Consider the following 19,009-nt stretch of genomic DNA (forward strand, 5'->3'; position numbering starts at 1 on the left):
AGGGGGGAGCTCCGCTTCCTATATTGTGAGCACCCTTTAACATCCATATATTATCATTTACCGAAATTTCACAAATTCCTTAGTTCACCCCAACCTGTAATTTCAAGAATACACTCACTTTCATCAAATTTATTGTTTTATGTTTATTTTTATCTTCAGCCAAGTCTTCGCACTCTCAGGTCCTACGTCAAAAACACAATACATTTCCTACAGTTGATCCAGAAGATTAAATTAAAAGAATATACTCCTGACATTAGGGGGGAAGTTTACTAATGGAAATTTGTAAAAAAAACATTTACTATCCCGAAAATACGGCAATTCGTATTCGTATTGATAGCAATACGAATAGCCGTATTTTCGGGATAGTAAATGTCAAAAATAAGTGTATTTCTGGATACAAATACACCTATTTTTTACAAATTTCCTTTAGTAAATTTCCCCCTAGATGTCACGGGTTTGTATTCAAACATCCCACACGAATTGGGAATACAAACCATTGCCAAAAGACTACAAAATTGATGGGGATGAAACACCAACAATTTATCACAGATTCCATAGTTTACGTGCTTCAACACAATTATTCTCTATTTCAAGACACTTTATTTATAAGTTATGGGTACAGACATGGGGACCAGATTCGTACCGAGCTACACGAACCTCTATATGGGAGAAATAGAGCAACAACTTATTTGGGACAGAGAGTTTGGTGCGAGTCTGGTCCTCTATGGCCAGTACATAGAGGATTTATTATTTGGGACAGCACACTCACTTCGGCACAAGCTTTTGTTAGATACCTCAATTCTAATACTTTTAAATTTACACTTATCTCACATTTTACTCAAAGTGGAACTCAACAACATTTACTGCTTCCAGGGGATTGCTCCATCAGTGAGGCACCACCAAGAACAGACAATTAGAGTCAACAGGTCCATTAACTCATGGCTGAATATATCATGATACAAAACAAATTGAGCTGTGTCGTCAGCTACTTTTATCAATTCATTATATATTGCCTTTTATTACATTATTATATTAAATTGTTTTGTTTTTTTAATCTTAAATGTTGTCACATACATTCTTAGCGCAGTCACCCACACTTCTTTATTATTAGTTTTGAAAAATGGAGAGACGATTGGCTGGTTATTTCTCACTCTCTATTTAAATCACTTTTTGAAGCGTGATACATCTGGCCCATTGTATCTACTGTTCTGCTAGAAATATACCAGGCATGTTAATCTGTTAATCTTAGGGAAGTCTTATCGGTTTGATTATCGTGTGCAATTTTCCACCTGCAGTTTAGTTCAGCTGAAGGAATGTGACTATTCGAACACAGCAGTTTTTAGGAAGACTTGTGAGAATGCAAGGTGGGAGTGTCCTTTTCCTGTCAGTTTGGGAAAAGGAGGAGGAGTCATCCAAGGTATAATCGGAGTGTCTGGAAGAATCTCTCTTGATGACTGATGACCAGGAAGGTCTCAAATGGCTCCATCACTAATTCTATGATGGATATTGCTCTACATACACAGTGCATCCAGAAAGTATTCACAGTGCTTCACTTTTACCACATTTTGTTATGTTAAAGCCTTATTCCAAAATGGAATAAATAAAATTTTTCTCCTCAAATCCTACACACAATATCCCGTAATGACCACGTTTTTTTGTAGATTTTTGCAAATTTATTAAAAATAAAAAAACTAAGACATCACAGGTACATACGTATTCAAAGCCTTTTCACAATACTTTATTAATGTACCTTTGACAGCATTTACAGCCTTTCTGAATATGAGGTCACAAGCTTGGCACACCTATCTTTGGACAGTTTCATCCATTTCGCTTTGCAGCACCTCACAAGATCCAAACAGGTTGGATGGAAAGTGTCACCAAGTGAAGCCATTTTCAGATCTCTCCAGAGTTCAATTGGATTCAAGTCTGGGCACTGGCTGGGCCACTCAAGGACATTCACAGAGTTGTCCTGAATACCACTCCTTAGATATATTGGCTGTGTGCTTAAGGTTGTTGTCCTGCTGAAAGATGAACTGTCGCCCCAGTCTGAAGTCAAGAGCGCTCTGGAGCAGGTTCTCATCTAGGATGTCTCTGTGCATTGCTTTAATCTTTTCCTCTATCCTTACTAGTCTCCCAGTTCCTGCCTCTGAAAAAAACCTCCGCACTGCTGCCGCCACCATGTTTCACTGTAAGAGTTTGTTTCTCATAGTGCGAGAGTCCTTCAGATGCATTTTGGAAAACTCCAGACAGGTTGCCATGTGCTTTTTAAGGAGTGTCTCCCATCTGACCACTCTACCATTCAGGCCTGATTGGTAGATTGCTGCAGAGATGGTTGTCCTTCTAGAAGGTTATCCTCTCTCTCTACAGAGGAATGCTGTAGCCATGACATCAGTTTCTTGGTCACCTCCCTGACTTGGCCCTTCTCCCTGATCGCTCGGTTTAGATGACTGGCCAGCTCTAGGAAGTATCCTGGTGTTTCTGAACTTCTTCCATTTATGGATGATGGATGCCACAGTGCTCACTGGGACCGTCAAATCAGCAGATACTTTTCTTTAACCTTCCCCAGATGTGCACCTCCAGACAAATCTGTCTTGGAGGTCTACAGACAATTACTTTGACTTAAAGTTTAGTTTGTGCTCTGACATCACTGTCAAGTGTAATGCTGTGTACACACGGGGTAATATGATTGCTGGGGATATATTGCTAGCAATATATATCCAGCAATCATATTGCTCAGTGTCTCCTTTTCATCAGCGATGAAAAGGAGACACTGCTACGGGGCGGAGGAGAAGTGCAGCAGCAGCAGACACTGCTGCTGTCACTTTGATGGGATGAGGGAGCAGCGGCACGGGGCTGGGGAGATCAACGCTGATCTCCCCGGCGCTGACCTCCCGGCACAGCGATCGTTGGGGAAAGCCGGTGGTCGCAGGAGCATGCTCCTGCGACCATTAGGCAGTGCACACGGCAGCGCGATTTTACATGAAATTGCACCCGTGTGTACTCACCTTAAAGCTGTGTACACACGGTGCGATTTGGTCGCTGAGCGATTTTGGTTTCAAATCGCTCAGCAATATATTGCTCAGTGTATTGTTTTCATCAGAGACCAGCGATTTTGCCTGAAAATTGCAAGCTATTCTGTCTCATTCGGTCTCTACCTCATTTTGACCAGAAATCGCTGGTCGCTGGTGTGCACCAGTGACCAGCGATTTATAGCCATAATCGGAGGAGCATGCTCCTCCAACCAGCGACCATGAAGGGCTGGCTGCAGGAGCGCGCTCCTAGAAATTTATCTCCCACAGCACATGAAAATTATGGCAATATGGTCGCTCAGCGACCATATTGCCAGCGATATGTGCTGAAATCGCCCCGTGTGTACACAGCTTTACACCTTATATAGAGAGATGGGTGCCTTTCCAAATCATGTCCAATCAACTGAATTTACCACAGGTGGGCTCCAATTAAGCTGTAGGAACAGCAAGGATGATCAGTGGAAACAGGATGCACCTGAGCTCAGTTTGGAGCTTCAAGGCAAAGGCTGTGAATACTTCTGTAAATGTGATTTCTTAGTTTATTTTTAATAAATTTTCAAAAAAATCTACCAAAAACTTTTCACATTGTCATTATATGGTATTGTATGTATAAGGTTAATACAAAACAATGGTACTTGTTTAGTTTCACGGTGGCAGCATGGCCGTGCATCTGAGTCCCCTTGCCTTGCTGCAGGCTCGGTGGCTTGCTACGCTATCTAAAATCAACACCATGCCAACGTGGATAGTGGGGGTATGAACTATCCACATTGGCATGGAGTTAAGTTAGTTTGCCGAGCGCACAACCCAGAATTAGCCGGGGGCCATGCTGCCGCCGTGAAACTAAACAAGTACCAAAAAAATGAATGTATTCCATTTAGGAATAAGGCAGTAACATTAAAAAAAAAAAAAAAAGCATTACTAAAAAAATCAACCTTAATGCATTACCATAAAATCGCACCCACTTTTAATAGAAAACAAAACAAAAAAAGTCTTAAAACCTAACCAAGACTATTAATCTACCTTATTTTAATGCATCAAACGTAGCAGTCTCTAAAAAACGTACCTAATATTTTCACTTAACGTATTTATTAGGGGCAACTTATCAAACATCTCACATTTAAAATCATTAGTCGATCATAAACAGTAACTTGCATTTTTCATTGGTGGGCCTTTACATTTTATAAAGGTTCTTTATTCATATAAAAGACATACCACCATATTATTAAAAAAAAAATTATATATCAGGACACTTATTAATAAAAAAGTAAACAAAAATAATTTAAAATCATAAAAATCAGTAATGCTTGAAAAAAAAAAAAAAAAAAAAAAAAAAAAAAAAAAAAAAAAAAACATTTTTGGAGATAGCAGTTTTACCTTCTACATATACAGTTTTAGCTGGGCAACACTTTAAAATTACCAGATCACCAAACACAATACACTGCAATACAGGCATTAACAATAAGGTGACATTAGCACAACTACCAAAGTTAAAAGTTGTTTAGACATTACTATTGGCCTGTTGCAAATAAATATACAAGCATTACCTGCACATACTGTATCATGAGGAAGGAATCTAAATGAGTAAAATTATAAACTTCGAGAGCATAGGGACGCTAATTTAAAATAGTAAAATATGATCTATGCAACTAAACCTAGGTGATATGCTTCTTAATTGTATTTAATATTACTGAATAATCTATAAAGTGCAACAACATGAGTCCCAATGTTATTAACCAGTCAGCATATGTGTAGCTTAACACCATACATGTAAACCTAGGGATATTCTGGATTTACCATTGGTCAGTAATGAGATTATTGCTACTTAGGTTTAATTCCATGGGCTAAATCCCACAGCCTGGTGATGGCCACACATTCAATATTCTAATACAACCGGGCTTTATTGAAAATGGACATTAAAAACCCTAGAAGATGAGGGTTACTGGCCAACCTTATTTCCCATTGTGCTGGATCGAACATAAGCATTTTTGAATTTGACCAATCAAAATGCAGTATGTGAACCAAACTGAGTTCATACAGATGTGTGCTTACCAGCCTTGCTGCGCTGCAGACAAATAACAGCATGGCGGGTCACATTTATTTAGGAACATTAAAAGAACAGCCTACAGTGCTATTATAATTGTGGCACAAAGCATCAACTAAACTGCAGTAGTAATAAACATCAGTTTTGTGCAACGGGAAACCTACTATAGGTCATTTAGGTCTGGTTAGGATACGGGCCAAAAGTCACTGGTTTAGCTTTCAATAGGTTGTGGAAAACTAAATTTAATTGGTTCAAAAGATAGAGATCACACACACACACACAAAATGATTTGAGGTCATATTTAGGACAAACAGTCATCAGTCCATAGGTGGTTTATTATCTGCTGGTTTTAAAGGGGCCTACACACGGGGTGATTTTAGGGCATATTCTAAGCAATCTGACTGGATAGCTTAGAAAATGCCCCTACATCGCTCCGTGTGTAGGGGTCATAGAGATGCGTAGCAAGGCTCTCCCGGCGATTTATATCCAGTAATTGCCGTGTCAGTGTTCTCACCAGAGAAAGTCAAAAATAAAGACTTAGTTGTCCCAGATTAAACTGTATCCACATAGAAAGAGGCGACAATTCAAAACATTAAGGTGCAGAGATCAATTAAAATGTTACACAAGACAGTCAATTACTATATGAGGAACCAAATAAATTTTGCAGCCTTTAGCTATCTAGAATTGAAGGGGGCATTGGGCGACTGTAGGATTACAATAAAAAAGGGCATTTCACGGGATCGGTCATATGCATTATTGATTATTTTGTGATAGCATTCACAGTCTATAAATATTTTACTTATTGTTCTCTATTTATGGGCTAAAGATAGAAATATACCATCTGTTATAAACTCTAAATCATTAAAGCAAAACATAAGATACGCAGGTAATATGCATTTATCAAAATACTTTCTCATTTGTAATAAGCAGGTTTCAGTTTAATGACTGTTCTAGAAACCATTTTAGAAAGTGCCTTTAATTTACACTGTACAACTAATCTATACCAAAACGTAACAGCTAAAGTGTACTAGATATAGAAAGTGTTATCACCGATACTTTAAATATAGATATAAATCACATTCTGTGTATTTTCATACTCAAAATTGCACAAAAATGTCTAATAGACCTTAGAACGTACATTGTTTTTAGGCATAGAAAATAAGCTCAGGTATCTGTCCGCCTTGTACCCCGGTTCCATTTGTGCTGTCGGAGGAACACTGAAACTGTACAGTTACTTTTCCACACTGCACCTCGGTCATGCCCTCCTGTCCAAAGTAACTCAGTTCATTGCCGTCCAGAACCACGCTGGCTGTGTAGAACGTATCTGGCTCAATTTGCACGGGATACTCGAACCACACAGGGAAAGTATTGCTGGATCCATCTGAAAAATATTTGCTTAGATTCTGTCCCAAAGTCACTCCTTGTCGTTTCAGTTCAATTTTTGCACTGTATTCTGCTGACCCGCAGCTGGAGCCATAGAGGCCGAAGCCTGCGATAAATACTCGTTTATCCACGGAAAACTGGATGGAGTCACAGCGGCCTCTGTAACGCCACTGGTTGCTGCGGTAGGCACAGGATTGGAACCGATGACACCTCTGAGGGACTAAACCCTTTCTAGGATTGCTTACGAACTCTAGATCTGGTTTCTTGGCGGCTGTATACCAAAGAAAGATATCGTTTGTTTCATTGAGAGTCAACACTCCGGACTGTGCGGCGCCGTTGGCAAAGTCGTCAAGTGCCATGGTTGGGATGCGGATTAAGTAGAGCGCTTTGCCCAGAACTTTCCGCTTGTGCTCTATGGTCGGTGTTAAGTCCTGACGTTGACATTCTACTTCGGCCCAACAGAGAGCCGCCTCAAACACAACTATTTCTTTGGCATTTAAAGTTTCTCTTTTAAGGATACTTTCAAGTGTTTGAAAGTCAATGTCACAAAATCCTTCACTTTTCAAAGCAAGTTCTGCCTGTGCATCAATCACTTCCCAGCACCTCTGGGTCAGATCAGGTTCTTCAAACAAGCAGCTTTGAGAGAGGAGAACACAGGCATTTTTTGCACTGAGACTGGTCTCTAGGAAGTTAACACAAGCTCTGGCTAGATGGGGGACGATATACTTCTTCGCAGCATACAGAGTTGCCAGAACGGTATCAGCAGCCAAGTCAATTTCATCACAATACAAATACCTGCACAATGAGGAAGGGTGGGGAGAAAAAAAATATATGTTAGAATAGAGCTTCTGGACTGATGTTTTGCAGAGAAGGATGTGACAGGACAAGTCACAGAATGTGGCACCTAGATAACCCCAGCTGTGAACGGGGTATGAATTGGATTACTTAAGAGAGATAGGGGTACATTTACTAAGATGGGCGTTCTATTGAAGATTGGTTGCTATGGGCAAAATCCTATCAGATTCAAATACCTTCTAGAAGGTGATAACTAAGTAAGTAGATCGGATTGGTTGCTTTGGACAACATCCCATCTTCAATAGAACTCACATCTTAGTAATTGACCGTATAGACTCTGAACAAAGTCCAATGTACATCCCAGATAGCACATAATCATGACAAACAATTGCTCCCTTTTTGGACATAATAAGAAGAAACCAAGCAATGCAGCGACTACGCCTACAGATATATGTTCTTGTACAGGATGAGTGCAGAAGACAACAGATGGACAGTAAGCTGTGGAACACGGATTTTGTACTCTGATAATAGCTAGGAAATGGCTGTTTGAGAAACCTCCATGGCACTTTATTTCTTTGCCTTTTAAGAAATATCACATATCTGTCTTTGGTATTAGTCTGTGCGATCATACAACAATGATACCCAGTCTACAGTGTTGCAGAAAGTGTTGTTAATTAACACAGGAATGTCTGAAGAAAGAAAAGAATCAAGGGAGCTGACAGAGCGCTAATCCACTTAACCGCGTCCAATATGACGCTGCTTTTAAAGAATTTATACTCAACCCTTATAGATAGATGCAAGAAACACGGGTACGGGTCGACCAAAAGTGGTCATGTATTGGGTCGACCACTGAAGGTGGACGTGGCTTAGGTGAACACCTGAAATAGGTCGACATGGAAGGAAAGTCGATACAAGCACTAGGTTGACAATCAGAGGGTCGACGTGGGCTTTTCACTTTTTTTTGTCCCGAATGTCGCCATGGTCACCGTATCGGTGCACCGCTGCACTCGCCATGCATCGGGCACTCTATTTTATTCTCCCTCCATGCCCTTGAGGATGGTAGGGCATGAAATACCGCCTGTAGGCATACGTCGGCTCAAAAAGCCAAAAACAAATCAAAAACTTGAACCCATGTCGACCATTTGACTGTCAACCTAGCCATTGCCGACCGAATACTAGTATTGACCTTGGGTATGTCGACCCAAAAACCGTATACCAGAAAAAGAATTAGAAAGCGGTACTTGGAGATGCTTAGTAGTATTTATTTAGTAAAAAATAGTTTAATACAACAATAATAATAAGCTGGTTATTATTATTGTATTAAGCTATTTTATATGAAATACTACTAAGTATCTCCAAGAGCGCTGCTTTATTACTATTTTTCTTGCAAATATCTGAAGAGAATGATCTCACGTTTACATACTGAACTTTCCCCTCATCAGAATCAGAGGCTGGGCTCAGTACTAGACATCACGCAGGAAGCTCTGACATGCCCTGCTTTCAGCTACTTTCACACTTGAAGTGAGAACTGATTTGTGCTGCAGAAGTCTCACACTTTGAACTCATCCCCCGGCTTCCTATTCACATGCTCTGTGCTCTTGGATCTAGTTTCATGCGCCATTTCACTGTACTTATACATAAAGAGCTGCGATCTGCATACTGCATCATTACAGATGAGACATAAATAGTATTCTGCTGACCTAAAATAACAGGGACAATATTTTGGAATAAATACAGCCTAATAAGCAGAGTCCTTACGTGGGAGTGGTTAACTCGTCTTAGGTGACATTATTAAACATTTACAAAGCATCAGTAGATCTTACACCACACTCCATTATCCTTTGAGTGCCAAGTGAATTTGCCAAAATTGGTGTGAAAATTGGCAAGAAAACATTTTTATTCATCAAAATGACCTGTTCCGTTTACCTTATATAGGAAAAACATTTTTTTTTTTTTTAAATCAACATTTTTTATTTGAATTTATATAACAAATGTGAGAGACACCGGCAATTTTAGCAGATATTTTGCACATCTCACAGAGATGTTGGCGCTCAATGGGTTAAAAGCTACATTTTATGTTGATCGTTTTATTATTTTTTATTTAGTTATTATTAAGATCAAGAGTAGATTCAAATGTACTCTATATTAATAATCCAGACAATAGAGGTAAAAACAAAAAAGGCAGTTCCGTGACCGAACTACTATATTATTGTAATATTTGCATTACTTTGTACAGGTTTACCTTTTTGTTTATGCATTTTTAATTTTTGCAGCAAACATCAGTTCAAACAAATCCACTGTTAATGAGTTTTTCCACCTGTGAATGCTTGAAGAGCGCAACAAAAATAGCATGAAGAGACTGGTCTTTCCCACCATTGCGTTCATAAACGTTAATGGCCCGTTACAATGCTTGGAGTGGTCTTGTTTAAAGGGCAATGCAGGAAAAAGATGTGAATACAAAAACTGAAAAAAAAACCTCCCCCCCTCTATACAGTGTTATTTTACCTGCGTTTTTATCCATCTTCCCAATGTGTGAACAGGATTTCCCCATTAAAACAATAACTTGCAGAGTACACGAAGCCTTCCAAAAACAATAATCGGCTATTGGCAGCAAATATTATAAACCGATGCAGGCTACGTTCTGTTAATTAAAGCTGTACTTCCTATTGACAGGCACATTATGGTAACGCAGGAATATTGCTTACTTCAGCATGGCAAGGAAAGCAGCAGGTTCAACATCTGGTATACGAATTTCATCTTTGTCCTCTGCTAGTTCCCCATAAAACATTGCATGGAACACTGAGCTCCCCACAGCTAGAACATACTGCCAAGGAGAACCACAAAAGGCAAGTTAAACATGGCATTGGACTGCATAAATAAAACATATCTACCAACAGCAACAATAAGAAACAGGTGGCTTATAAATGCAATATCACATATTTACAGCAGCAATATAAATATTTAGCAGGAAATGTAACTTTGGTGTATATATGTAAAACAAACAGAATATTGCTTACTTTATGTCCGGGCAAGAGCTGGGTCCCACCCGGTGGTCCAACCACAAAATGCACATCTGCCATCAGTTCATTATTGAACACCACTGAATTTCTATGGAGGAAAACGGTAAATATCACACTTTCCAGTATAATAAAGCAGTGATTTACACATTAGTAGAATAGCTGCACTACTGCTTTTTTTGCAGCGAGTCCATTTTCTATATTGGACGTAAGTCTGCCATGAGGCGAATCAGTGAAATAAACAGCAGAGTCAGTCTTACCTTTCTCGAATGGTCCCATAGAGTCCTTGCCAGTTTGGGGATGGGATAGTGTTATTGTTATTGAGATTCTGCTGGTGGTACTGCTGCACGGAGTTGGAGTTGCTGTTAGCTGGCTTCTTACTGGGAAATATCTCAGCAGCCATCTTCTTCTTCTTTTTGGTTTTTAATGTGATTATTTCATAACAAACTGGGGGCAACTTGCTGCTGCTGCTGCTACTGGAACTTCCTTTTTTGGGGCCTTTACTCGACCGATTCTTGACAGTTTCTGGAAGCATCAAAAAAAAAGTCAGACATTTCATGTTCTTTCCCTTGGCATCTACCATCAGTAATTTAGTTCATGGAGCCGAGCAGCCTGTAATAAACAAAAGTGGGCACAAAAAATCCAAAAGTATTCGAAGAATAAACCTATAATGCATCTATAGAACAGAAAGGAGAGGCGGCCCTTTTCCTATTTGCAGAATTTAAAAAGCGGACTTCAAGTTTGATCCAGCACTCGATGTGATAAATATATCCCGAACATGTCTCCTTATTTTGTTTGCCTCTAAAATCCTTGAGATGTAGAGCAGCTGGGCCACCTATTGTGCAAGCAGGAGAAGGAGAAAGCATAGAACTGTCTGCATTACTTATTGTAAATCAGGTTTAACGAGATTGGATTCTGCTTAAAGCAGAGATCGTCCGTTCGCTGACTCGAGTTGTGTGCTGAATGGATCTGAAAAGAGTAGAGATTGCAGCTTTGCAGATGGTGTCAGGCAGTCAATAGCTTTAAGCCAATAGCTGCAGCTACAGATAATGATTGGACCGAGCAGAACAGCAAGAGTGTTTGTAATATACATCGTCTTTCCGTTAAAGGACAAATTATATACTATAGGTGTTTATTTAAAACATAAATCGGTTCTAACAAAAATGCACAGGCAGCACCAGCTAAACGAATGATCAGTGAAGGAATGGCTCCAATTATGATATTTTAAATAGGTAGCGCTTCTCGCCAGCCAATTATATATCTGTATATTTGACTAAAGCAATAAATGCGTGTCATGTGAAACGCTTTGCCTTAGCAGAATCGCATTACACAAATAATATGCTGATTGAATGAAATAGAAGAAAAACAGATTTGTTTTCAGGTTTCACTAGTGAGACGCACTGTTCCATAAACTGGAGATGAGGTCAGTGCATTTGATTTCATCCGTTCGGTTTCCAACCAACATAATCGCCTCTGACAGGAGTTCCAAATTACTAAGCTGTGCTAATTAGGCCAGTGGCTATGGCGGACAAGCAGGCTTTCGCACAGGGTTAAAGATGAGAACTGTGGCTCTCTCAAAGCAAGATGCAGGAGAGAAATACAGGGAAATGGCTTTTCTTCATGATGCATTTGGATACGAGGGAGTTTAAGTGTAAAACGGAAGTCTGACCACCACGATTAACTATTTTCTCTAACATACTTCAGTGCTGTACTGTTATGCTCGCTTTCTCTCCTCTACAATCAGCCACAGTGGGGCACTGGCAAACGGAATCATGTGCCTTTATGTTAACCATTTAGTCCATTTGCTCAGATCTGCGATTTCCTCTGATGCCAAATGCATTTACATAGTGTTAACGTAATAAAGCTCGCATACAGAAATCGCACATCAAGAGCCGCGCTTTAAATAAGAAGTAAATGTTCAAGTACAGTAGGTGCAACTGCGCCATATAACAGTACGGGAGGGGGGAGGGCCATGATTTAGAATCAATGGATAGATACATTTGGGATGTGGTGTATCTGAGCACAACTCTAAATCAATGTCAACATAAATCTGCCTGCTCAGTTACATTTAAAAGAAACCAGAATTCACCATGCATGCAATGTATAATATAGGGAGACATCAATTTGGGCTGAAACAGTTCAGGGCAAAAAAAAAAAAAATACATTACCACCACAATTTTTTTTTTGCCCAGTGGATTTTTTTTTCTAGCAATTCACCCGGAGTCCATTTTTTTTTGTGCGTGTGAAAACACACAGGATCCAGGACCTATGTGTTATTGCAATCGTGGCTGGGGAAAACAGGCCACTTATCAGGGATTTTTTTTCCCAGGACCTCAGCGGGTGCCCAAGGAAAAAAAAAAAGTGTAGGAATTGGGGCCGACTTTCCATGGTAAGTTGGATTCCTTCCCTTTTTTTCCACTGGATCTGCTTCTCTCTAAATTAACCCAAAAATATTTTTAATAATTTTACATTATGTACAATGTCAGATTTTGATATCAGTGTTTTTTTTTTCTTGTATTTATATTATGGGGAGAGTGGGAGGTGCCAAGGGAACCTTGCACAATATCACTCCACGTTAAAGGTAGGAATCATGGCTTATTAGTACACATGCTTCAGAGATGGACGCAAATATAAGCAATGTCTTAAGGTCCCCATATACAAGGCCGAGGTGTCACATGCTAGAATCGCATTAGATAGCCATGTAGCCGCATCAAATGTGAAACAATGTATGCGGTGCTTTTGCAAACGATATTTCTTATGCGATCCCATTCCCCGCTGCTGAAGGGAAACTGTCATCTGTCAGACCAGACTTAGGTCGACAGTCATTAGGTCGACTGTCCAAGGTCGACAGGGTTAAAGGTCGACATGGTTTTAGGTCGACATGGTTTTAGGTCGACATGAGTTTTTCACTGTTTTTTGAGCCATGTGCCGACAGGCGGTATTTCATGCCCTACCATCCACTAGGGCGTGGTGGGAGAATAAAATAGTGTGCTGAGCGCAGCGAGGCACTGTGCCCAAAGCATTGCGAGCGATGCGAGGGGCTGCGGTTCGACTCCAACTGTGTCCATGTTGACATTTGGGTAAAAAAAACAGTGAAAAACTCATGTCGACCTAATGACTGTCGACCTAAAACCATGTCGACCTTGGGCCATGTCGACCTTTAACCCAGTCGACCTTCCGGGGTCGACCTAATGACTGTAGACCTAAGTCTGTTCTGACAGATGTACCGCTTCCTGCTGAAGGATATCTGATCCGATCCCATTCCCGCTGCCGAAGGCTATCTGATCCGACAGATCTTACGTGCAGCACGTCCAACTCGGATCTGTTGCGCACATCAGACCGGAATCTGAGACAAGACACATACGATTTGCTACTTTTTATCGGAATTCTCAGCCCAATCTGTTGGAAATAGATAAAAAGTGGCCATATCGCACTGGTGTATTGCCAGCTGTACTTAGTGGCTTACTAACCAGAAGTGGTGAAATGGGGCATCGCACCAAGCTCTAGCTGTCCCTTTATCTAGATTTAATAAAGCTGGGGAACAAAAAAAAAAAAAAGAAGAAGAGGGGGGTATCAGAATAAAAAAAAAGTCTTAAAATGGAAATCGTGTTAAAATGCTTCATTTTATCTGGTGTACTGTGCAATGCTGATTATGAAGGGAATTCCTGAACAGAGATCACTCAATGTGTTAGCGCTGGTCTTCCCCCTACTGCAGAATTCCACTGGACTTATAGATTAACCTTGAGGCCAGTTCTGACAGAGCAATCTGCCCTCTAACGCCTTTGCTTTCTCGTGTGTGGTGTATGCGCTCTATTGCCATGTTATATAACCACTGCTTTTATCTGCACGCTGTTATCTAGAAGATTCATTGTTATATACAACTATCCCTGAAGTATCAAGCATATAGGGGCCTATTTACCAAGGCCTTCTTCACAGGGAGTCATGCAGAAATAGTTTCCACATAATTACCACTAAATTCAGTGACATAGCTATTTATTATAAGGCTATATCATTACAGAAATATAAATTGGAGCGCACGGTGATTGAGACGGTTTATCAAGCTGTGAAAAGAGAAAGTATTTGGAGCCTGACTACTGTAGCTGGCTGGGAAACATTTCCCACAGTGAAGAATAAAATCCCTTCACGTTGCCCAGTACCCACGTGCGCATGCATCAACAAAGGTTGCGCATGCGAAGTAACGCTGCCAGGACGGGATTATTCAGTGCAAAGTTTATCTGCTACCATTTAGCAGCAAAATAAGTTTAGAGTTTGGCAGGGACAGCGACCCCATCACAGAATCACAGCAATAAAGAACAGTGAATGGAATACAGGGCATTTAGTACATTTATGGTAGACTTCCTGCTAGGTTATTTCAGTAGGATGCCATGGGTGCTGGATGGCGCTCCGACAGTGGGGATACCGACAGTCAATTTACCGATGTCGGGATCCTGACTGCCGGTGCTCCAACGGGGGGATACTGACACACAGGGGTTTCTTTGCGCTCGCCCCCCTGTTGGAGCACCAGCAGTCGGGATCCCCACTCTCGGAGGCGCATACCACACCCGGACGCAATGCCCTGCCCAACTTTAAACCACAAAATGCACCATGCCCGTGTACACTGCGCACCACTGGAACAGCCTGCCCTCAGCCATACCTATCCACAGGCTGCAGTTTGCCAGTGTATGGGTCATACGGTCTACAGTAATTAAGTTGACACATGAAAAAGGTTGACATGGTGAAAAAGTGGGCAGAAGCAATAGGTCGACATGGAAAACATAGACATGAGTGTTTTATGTTTTTTTTGGGTGTCTATGTTGACATAAGTCAACATGGATACTGTATAAGTGTACCGCTTTGCTCGCCATGCTTCAGGCACGGTGCTTTGCTACACTGAGCACACTATTATATTCTCCCTCTATGTCCACGTGGATAGTTAAATATGAAAAATCGCCTTTTTTGAGGAAAAACAACATGAAAAACTCATGATGACATATTGCTTGTATTGACCATGTCGACCCTGCAACATCCGTACACAATAGGGCACCCAGCAGCAACCCCGCACAATACCCATGTGGGCAGTGCACCCAGCAGCAACCCCGCACAATACCCATGTGGGCAGTGCACCCAGCAGCAACCCCGCACAATACCCATGTGGGCAGTGCACCCAGCAGCAACCCCGCACAATACCCATGTGGGCAGTGCACCCAGCAGCAACCCTGCACAATACCTGGGGGGCAGTGCACCCAGCAGCAACCCCGCACAATACCCATGTGGGCAGTGCACCCAGCAGCAACTCTGCACAATACCTGGGGGGCAGTGCACCCAGCAGCAACCCTGCACAATACCTGGGGGGCAGTGCACCCAGCAGCAACCGTGAACAATACCCGTGGGCAGTGCACCCAGCAGCAACCCTGCACATTACCCGGGGGATGGATATAACAACCAGAGCCACCGGGATTATAGCACAAAATCACAAATTTGTGCTGCAGACACTCAGCCCTCCCGCCATAACCCGGTTGCAGTGTGAGAGGCGGGGAGCTCTCTCCTGCCGGTAAGGTCTGTAACACACACGGTAACGGAGTGACGTACCTCAGCCGCGGCGTAACTCGCGACCCCGGCCCGGAGGCGGAAACAGGGTAAGTAGGGTAACGTACCGGTGACTAGGGGGGTGACGGCCGGTCCCGGTGTTACCGGAAGCGAAGACGGTAAACGATCCTCCCGCATGTGGCACCGCCCTCACTCCTAACTCCGCTCCAATAGGCGCGGTGCGTGTGTGTGACAGCCAATCACATTGCGGGGCTCAGAGAAATATTGCGGTTGAGAGAAGAACGGTGATTGGCTGCCAGTTGTTAGTGGCCGCTGGGCGCCTTATTTTTCTGCGCTAGATGGGGTTTATAGGGATCGGTGTCGGTGATCAGCCAGTGATGTGCATTGTGCCTCAGCTCAGCTGTGGTGGGGATAGGGATCAGTCTGTCCTGCCTCAGCTGTGTCAGGGATAGGGATCAGTCTGTCCTGCCTCAGCTGTGTCACAGATAGGGATCAGTCTGTCCTGCCTCAGCTGTGTCACGGATAGGGATCAGTCTGTCGTGCCTCAGCTGTGGCGGGGATAGGGATCAATCTATCCTGCCTCAGCTGTGTCAGGGATAGGGATCAGTCTGTCCTGCCTCAGCTGTGGCGGGGATAGGGATCAGTCTGTCCTGCCTCAGCTGTGGCGGGGATAGGGATCAGTCTGTCGTGCCTCAGCTGTGGTTGTGGCGGGGATAGGGATCAGTCTGTCCTGCCTCAGCTGTGTCAGGGATAGGGATCAGTCTGTCCTGCCTCAGCGGTGTCAGGGATCAGTTAGTAGGCTTGGACATCGAAACCTCAAATCAAATATTTTATTTGCTTCTGACATCCAATCCAGTGGATTATAACCATAACATCTAAACCATCTAACGAGATAACCATCAATGGTTATACAGTGTGCATGTGAATAAGCACACATTGGCTGACCCGCAGATGCCGCTTCTGGGTATCAGTAGCTGCATGGAATGCTGCATTTTTGGACTGCATCTATTGAGTGCCAGCATTTTGATAGAAATGTACTTCCATTGAATCATTAACATCAATGGTTTTTAACAATTTGCTTTCGATTTCAATCCTTAGCAATTATACCCCTAGTTTGCCAAAGTCTCAGAAGTACAGGATGGTGGCCCTGAGTCAGTGTCTCCTCCTACTGGGTGGGAGTTAGGGTGCATGAGAGCAGGAGGCTGGGCTGTGAGGCATGATAGGGGCATGTGGGCAAAACAGCGTCAGCGACTGCCCAGTGGTTGAAGTTACGGTTCAGGAGAGCAGGAAGCTGGGTAGTGATAGGGGTGTGTGAGTATACGGGGGACTAAAGAGGGGCTTAGGGGTGCCGTGAATTGTGGGAGGGGCACAGGGGGGTGCCATGAATCAAGGGAGGGACGGGGCGCAGGTGTCCGTGAATCGCTGGAGAAGGCGGGGGTCCGCAAAGCGTGGTAGGGGGCGTGAATCGCGCGAGGGGGGGTTGCGAATTGCGGGAGGGGGATGCGTGGGGGTGGCGTGAATCGTGGGAGGGGGCGTGAATCGCGCGAGGGGGGGTTGCGAATTGCGGGAGGGGGGTGTCGTGAATCGTGGGAGGGGGGCGTGAATCACGGGGGGGGGGGGGTGTGCGGGGGGTCCGCGAATTGCGGGAGGGGGGGGCATGGGGCGCGATGAATCACCTAGTTGGTTATATATTCTTGTAGAAGGATGGTAGGATGTTGCTGTCATTCAGGAAGCATTTACATAAACAGTAATAGTAGCAGTAAAAGATCTGACTTAAAACACCTACAGTAAAACAGAACAGGTGTTATATATTATACAAAGAATTTGTTGATGATGTCTAGGTTGACGTGCACATAGTTGTAACTGGAAAAAAATTGCCACAAGAAAAAATCAACACAGAAAGGTCAACACATGTACACATGTAAATGTTGACATAAGTGTGGCACTTCATTGGTGTCAATGTCGACACATGAGAATGAATATGAAAATATGAAAATAAATAAATCTTCAAAAATTCATGTCAACCTTTTTCATTGTCGACCATAGCCGTGTCAGTGTTTTGCATGTGCCATTTAATCCTGGGGTTGCCGTGAATCGTGCGGGGGGGGGGGGGGGGAGGGAGGAGGTGAGGGGTGTCCGTGAATCACGGGAGGAGGGGTCGTGGGTGGATGCCTTGAATTGCGGGAGGGGGGTCGTGGGGGGTGTGAGTGCCGCATATCATCGGAGGAAGGGGGGCGCAGGGGGTTGCAGTGAATCGTGGGAGGGTGGGTCGCGGGGGCGGGGGGTTGCCGCAATGACAGGAGGGGGGGTCAGGGGGGTGGATCGCGGTAGGGGGGGTCGCGGGGGGTGGGGGGTACCGTGAACCGCGGGAGGGGGGCCCGGGGGGTTGGCGCGAATCGTTGGAGTGGGGTCGTGGGGTGCCGCGAATCGCAGGAGGGGGGGTGTCACGGGTGGGGCCGCGAATCGCGGGAGTTGCAGGGGGTGCCGCGAATTGCGGGGGGTGTGCTGCGAATCGTGGGAGGGGGGTCGCGGGGGGTGCCGCGTATCGCCACAAGAAAAAATCAACACAGAAAGGTCAACACATGTAAATGTTGACATAAGTGTGGCAATTCATTGGTGTCCATGTCGACACATGAGAATGAATATGAAAACATTCAAAAAGTGAAAAATAAATCTTCAAAAACTCATGTCAACCTTTTTCATTGTCGACCATAGCCAAGTCAGTGTTTTGCATGTGCCATTTAATCGTGGGGTTGCCGTGAATGGGGGGGGGGAGGGAGGTGGGGGGTGTCTGCGAATTGCGCGCGGGGGGGGGCTCGCGGGGGGTGCCGCGAATTGCGGGAGGGGGGGTCGTGGGGGGTGGGTGACGCGAATTGCGGGAGGGGGGTCGCGTGAGGGGGGGTACCGCAAATCGCGGGAGGGTGTCGCTGGGGTGCCGCAAATCGCCACAAGAAAAAATCAACACAGAAAGGTCAAAACATTAAATGTTGACATAAGTGTGGCACTTCATTGGTGAGGGGGTGCCGCGAATCGCTGGAGGGGGGGCGGCGGGGGGCGCTCACCTGGTGTATCTGGTGAGTAGCTGTGTCTTTGCTGGGTAACATGGGGAGGCAGAGGGTGTCTGGCACTGTGGGCTCACTGGGCTCTCTGTCATGTGAGTCAGTCATGTGAGTCAGAGGCTCCACCCATCATTAGAG

The 19,009-nt window shown here is 43.6% G+C and overlaps 1 protein-coding gene across 2 annotated transcripts; it reads right to left on the bottom strand.

Moving 5' to 3' along the window:
• Positions 1-4,098: 4,098 nt before the first annotated feature.
• BTBD3 (BTB domain containing 3) lies at positions 4,099-16,058 on the bottom strand. 2 transcript variants are annotated; one of them, XM_083175846.1, is made up of 5 exons: positions 15,920-16,058; positions 10,526-10,790; positions 10,266-10,356; positions 9,954-10,072; positions 4,099-7,248 (listed from the first exon to the last, which is right to left on the bottom strand). In XM_083175846.1, exons 1-5 carry the CDS (start codon positions 15,987-15,989, stop codon positions 6,216-6,218), a joined length of 1,578 nt encoding a protein of 525 aa, XP_083031972.1. In that variant the 5' UTR covers positions 15,990-16,058; the 3' UTR covers positions 4,099-6,215. The 2 variants fall into 2 exon arrangements, with proteins under 2 accessions (XP_083031972.1, XP_083031973.1); XM_083175847.1 differs by having other exon boundaries at positions 15,855-15,977.
• Positions 16,059-19,009: the final 2,951 nt, after the last annotated feature.

Source organism: Crinia signifera, chromosome 3 (assembly GCF_055691185.1).
Source record: "Crinia signifera chromosome 3, ASM5569118v1, whole genome shotgun sequence".
NCBI classification, from domain to species: Eukaryota; Metazoa; Chordata; class Amphibia; order Anura; family Myobatrachidae; genus Crinia; species Crinia signifera.

Bases quoted from the DNA above. Each gene is read 5' to 3' on its own strand.
- BTBD3 (XM_083175846.1), bottom strand. From the start codon at position 15,989: ATGCGGGAGGATCGTTTACCGTCTTCGCTTCCGGTAACACCGGGACCG. The intron at 10,791-15,919 runs GTACGTTACCCT...TGATGCTTCCAG, and splicing joins CGTCACCCCCCTAGTCACCG to AAACTGTCAAGAATCGGTCG. The intron at 10,073-10,265 runs GTAAGCAATATT...TCTCCTTGGCAG, and splicing joins AGCTCTTGCCCGGACATAAA to TATGTTCTAGCTGTGGGGAG.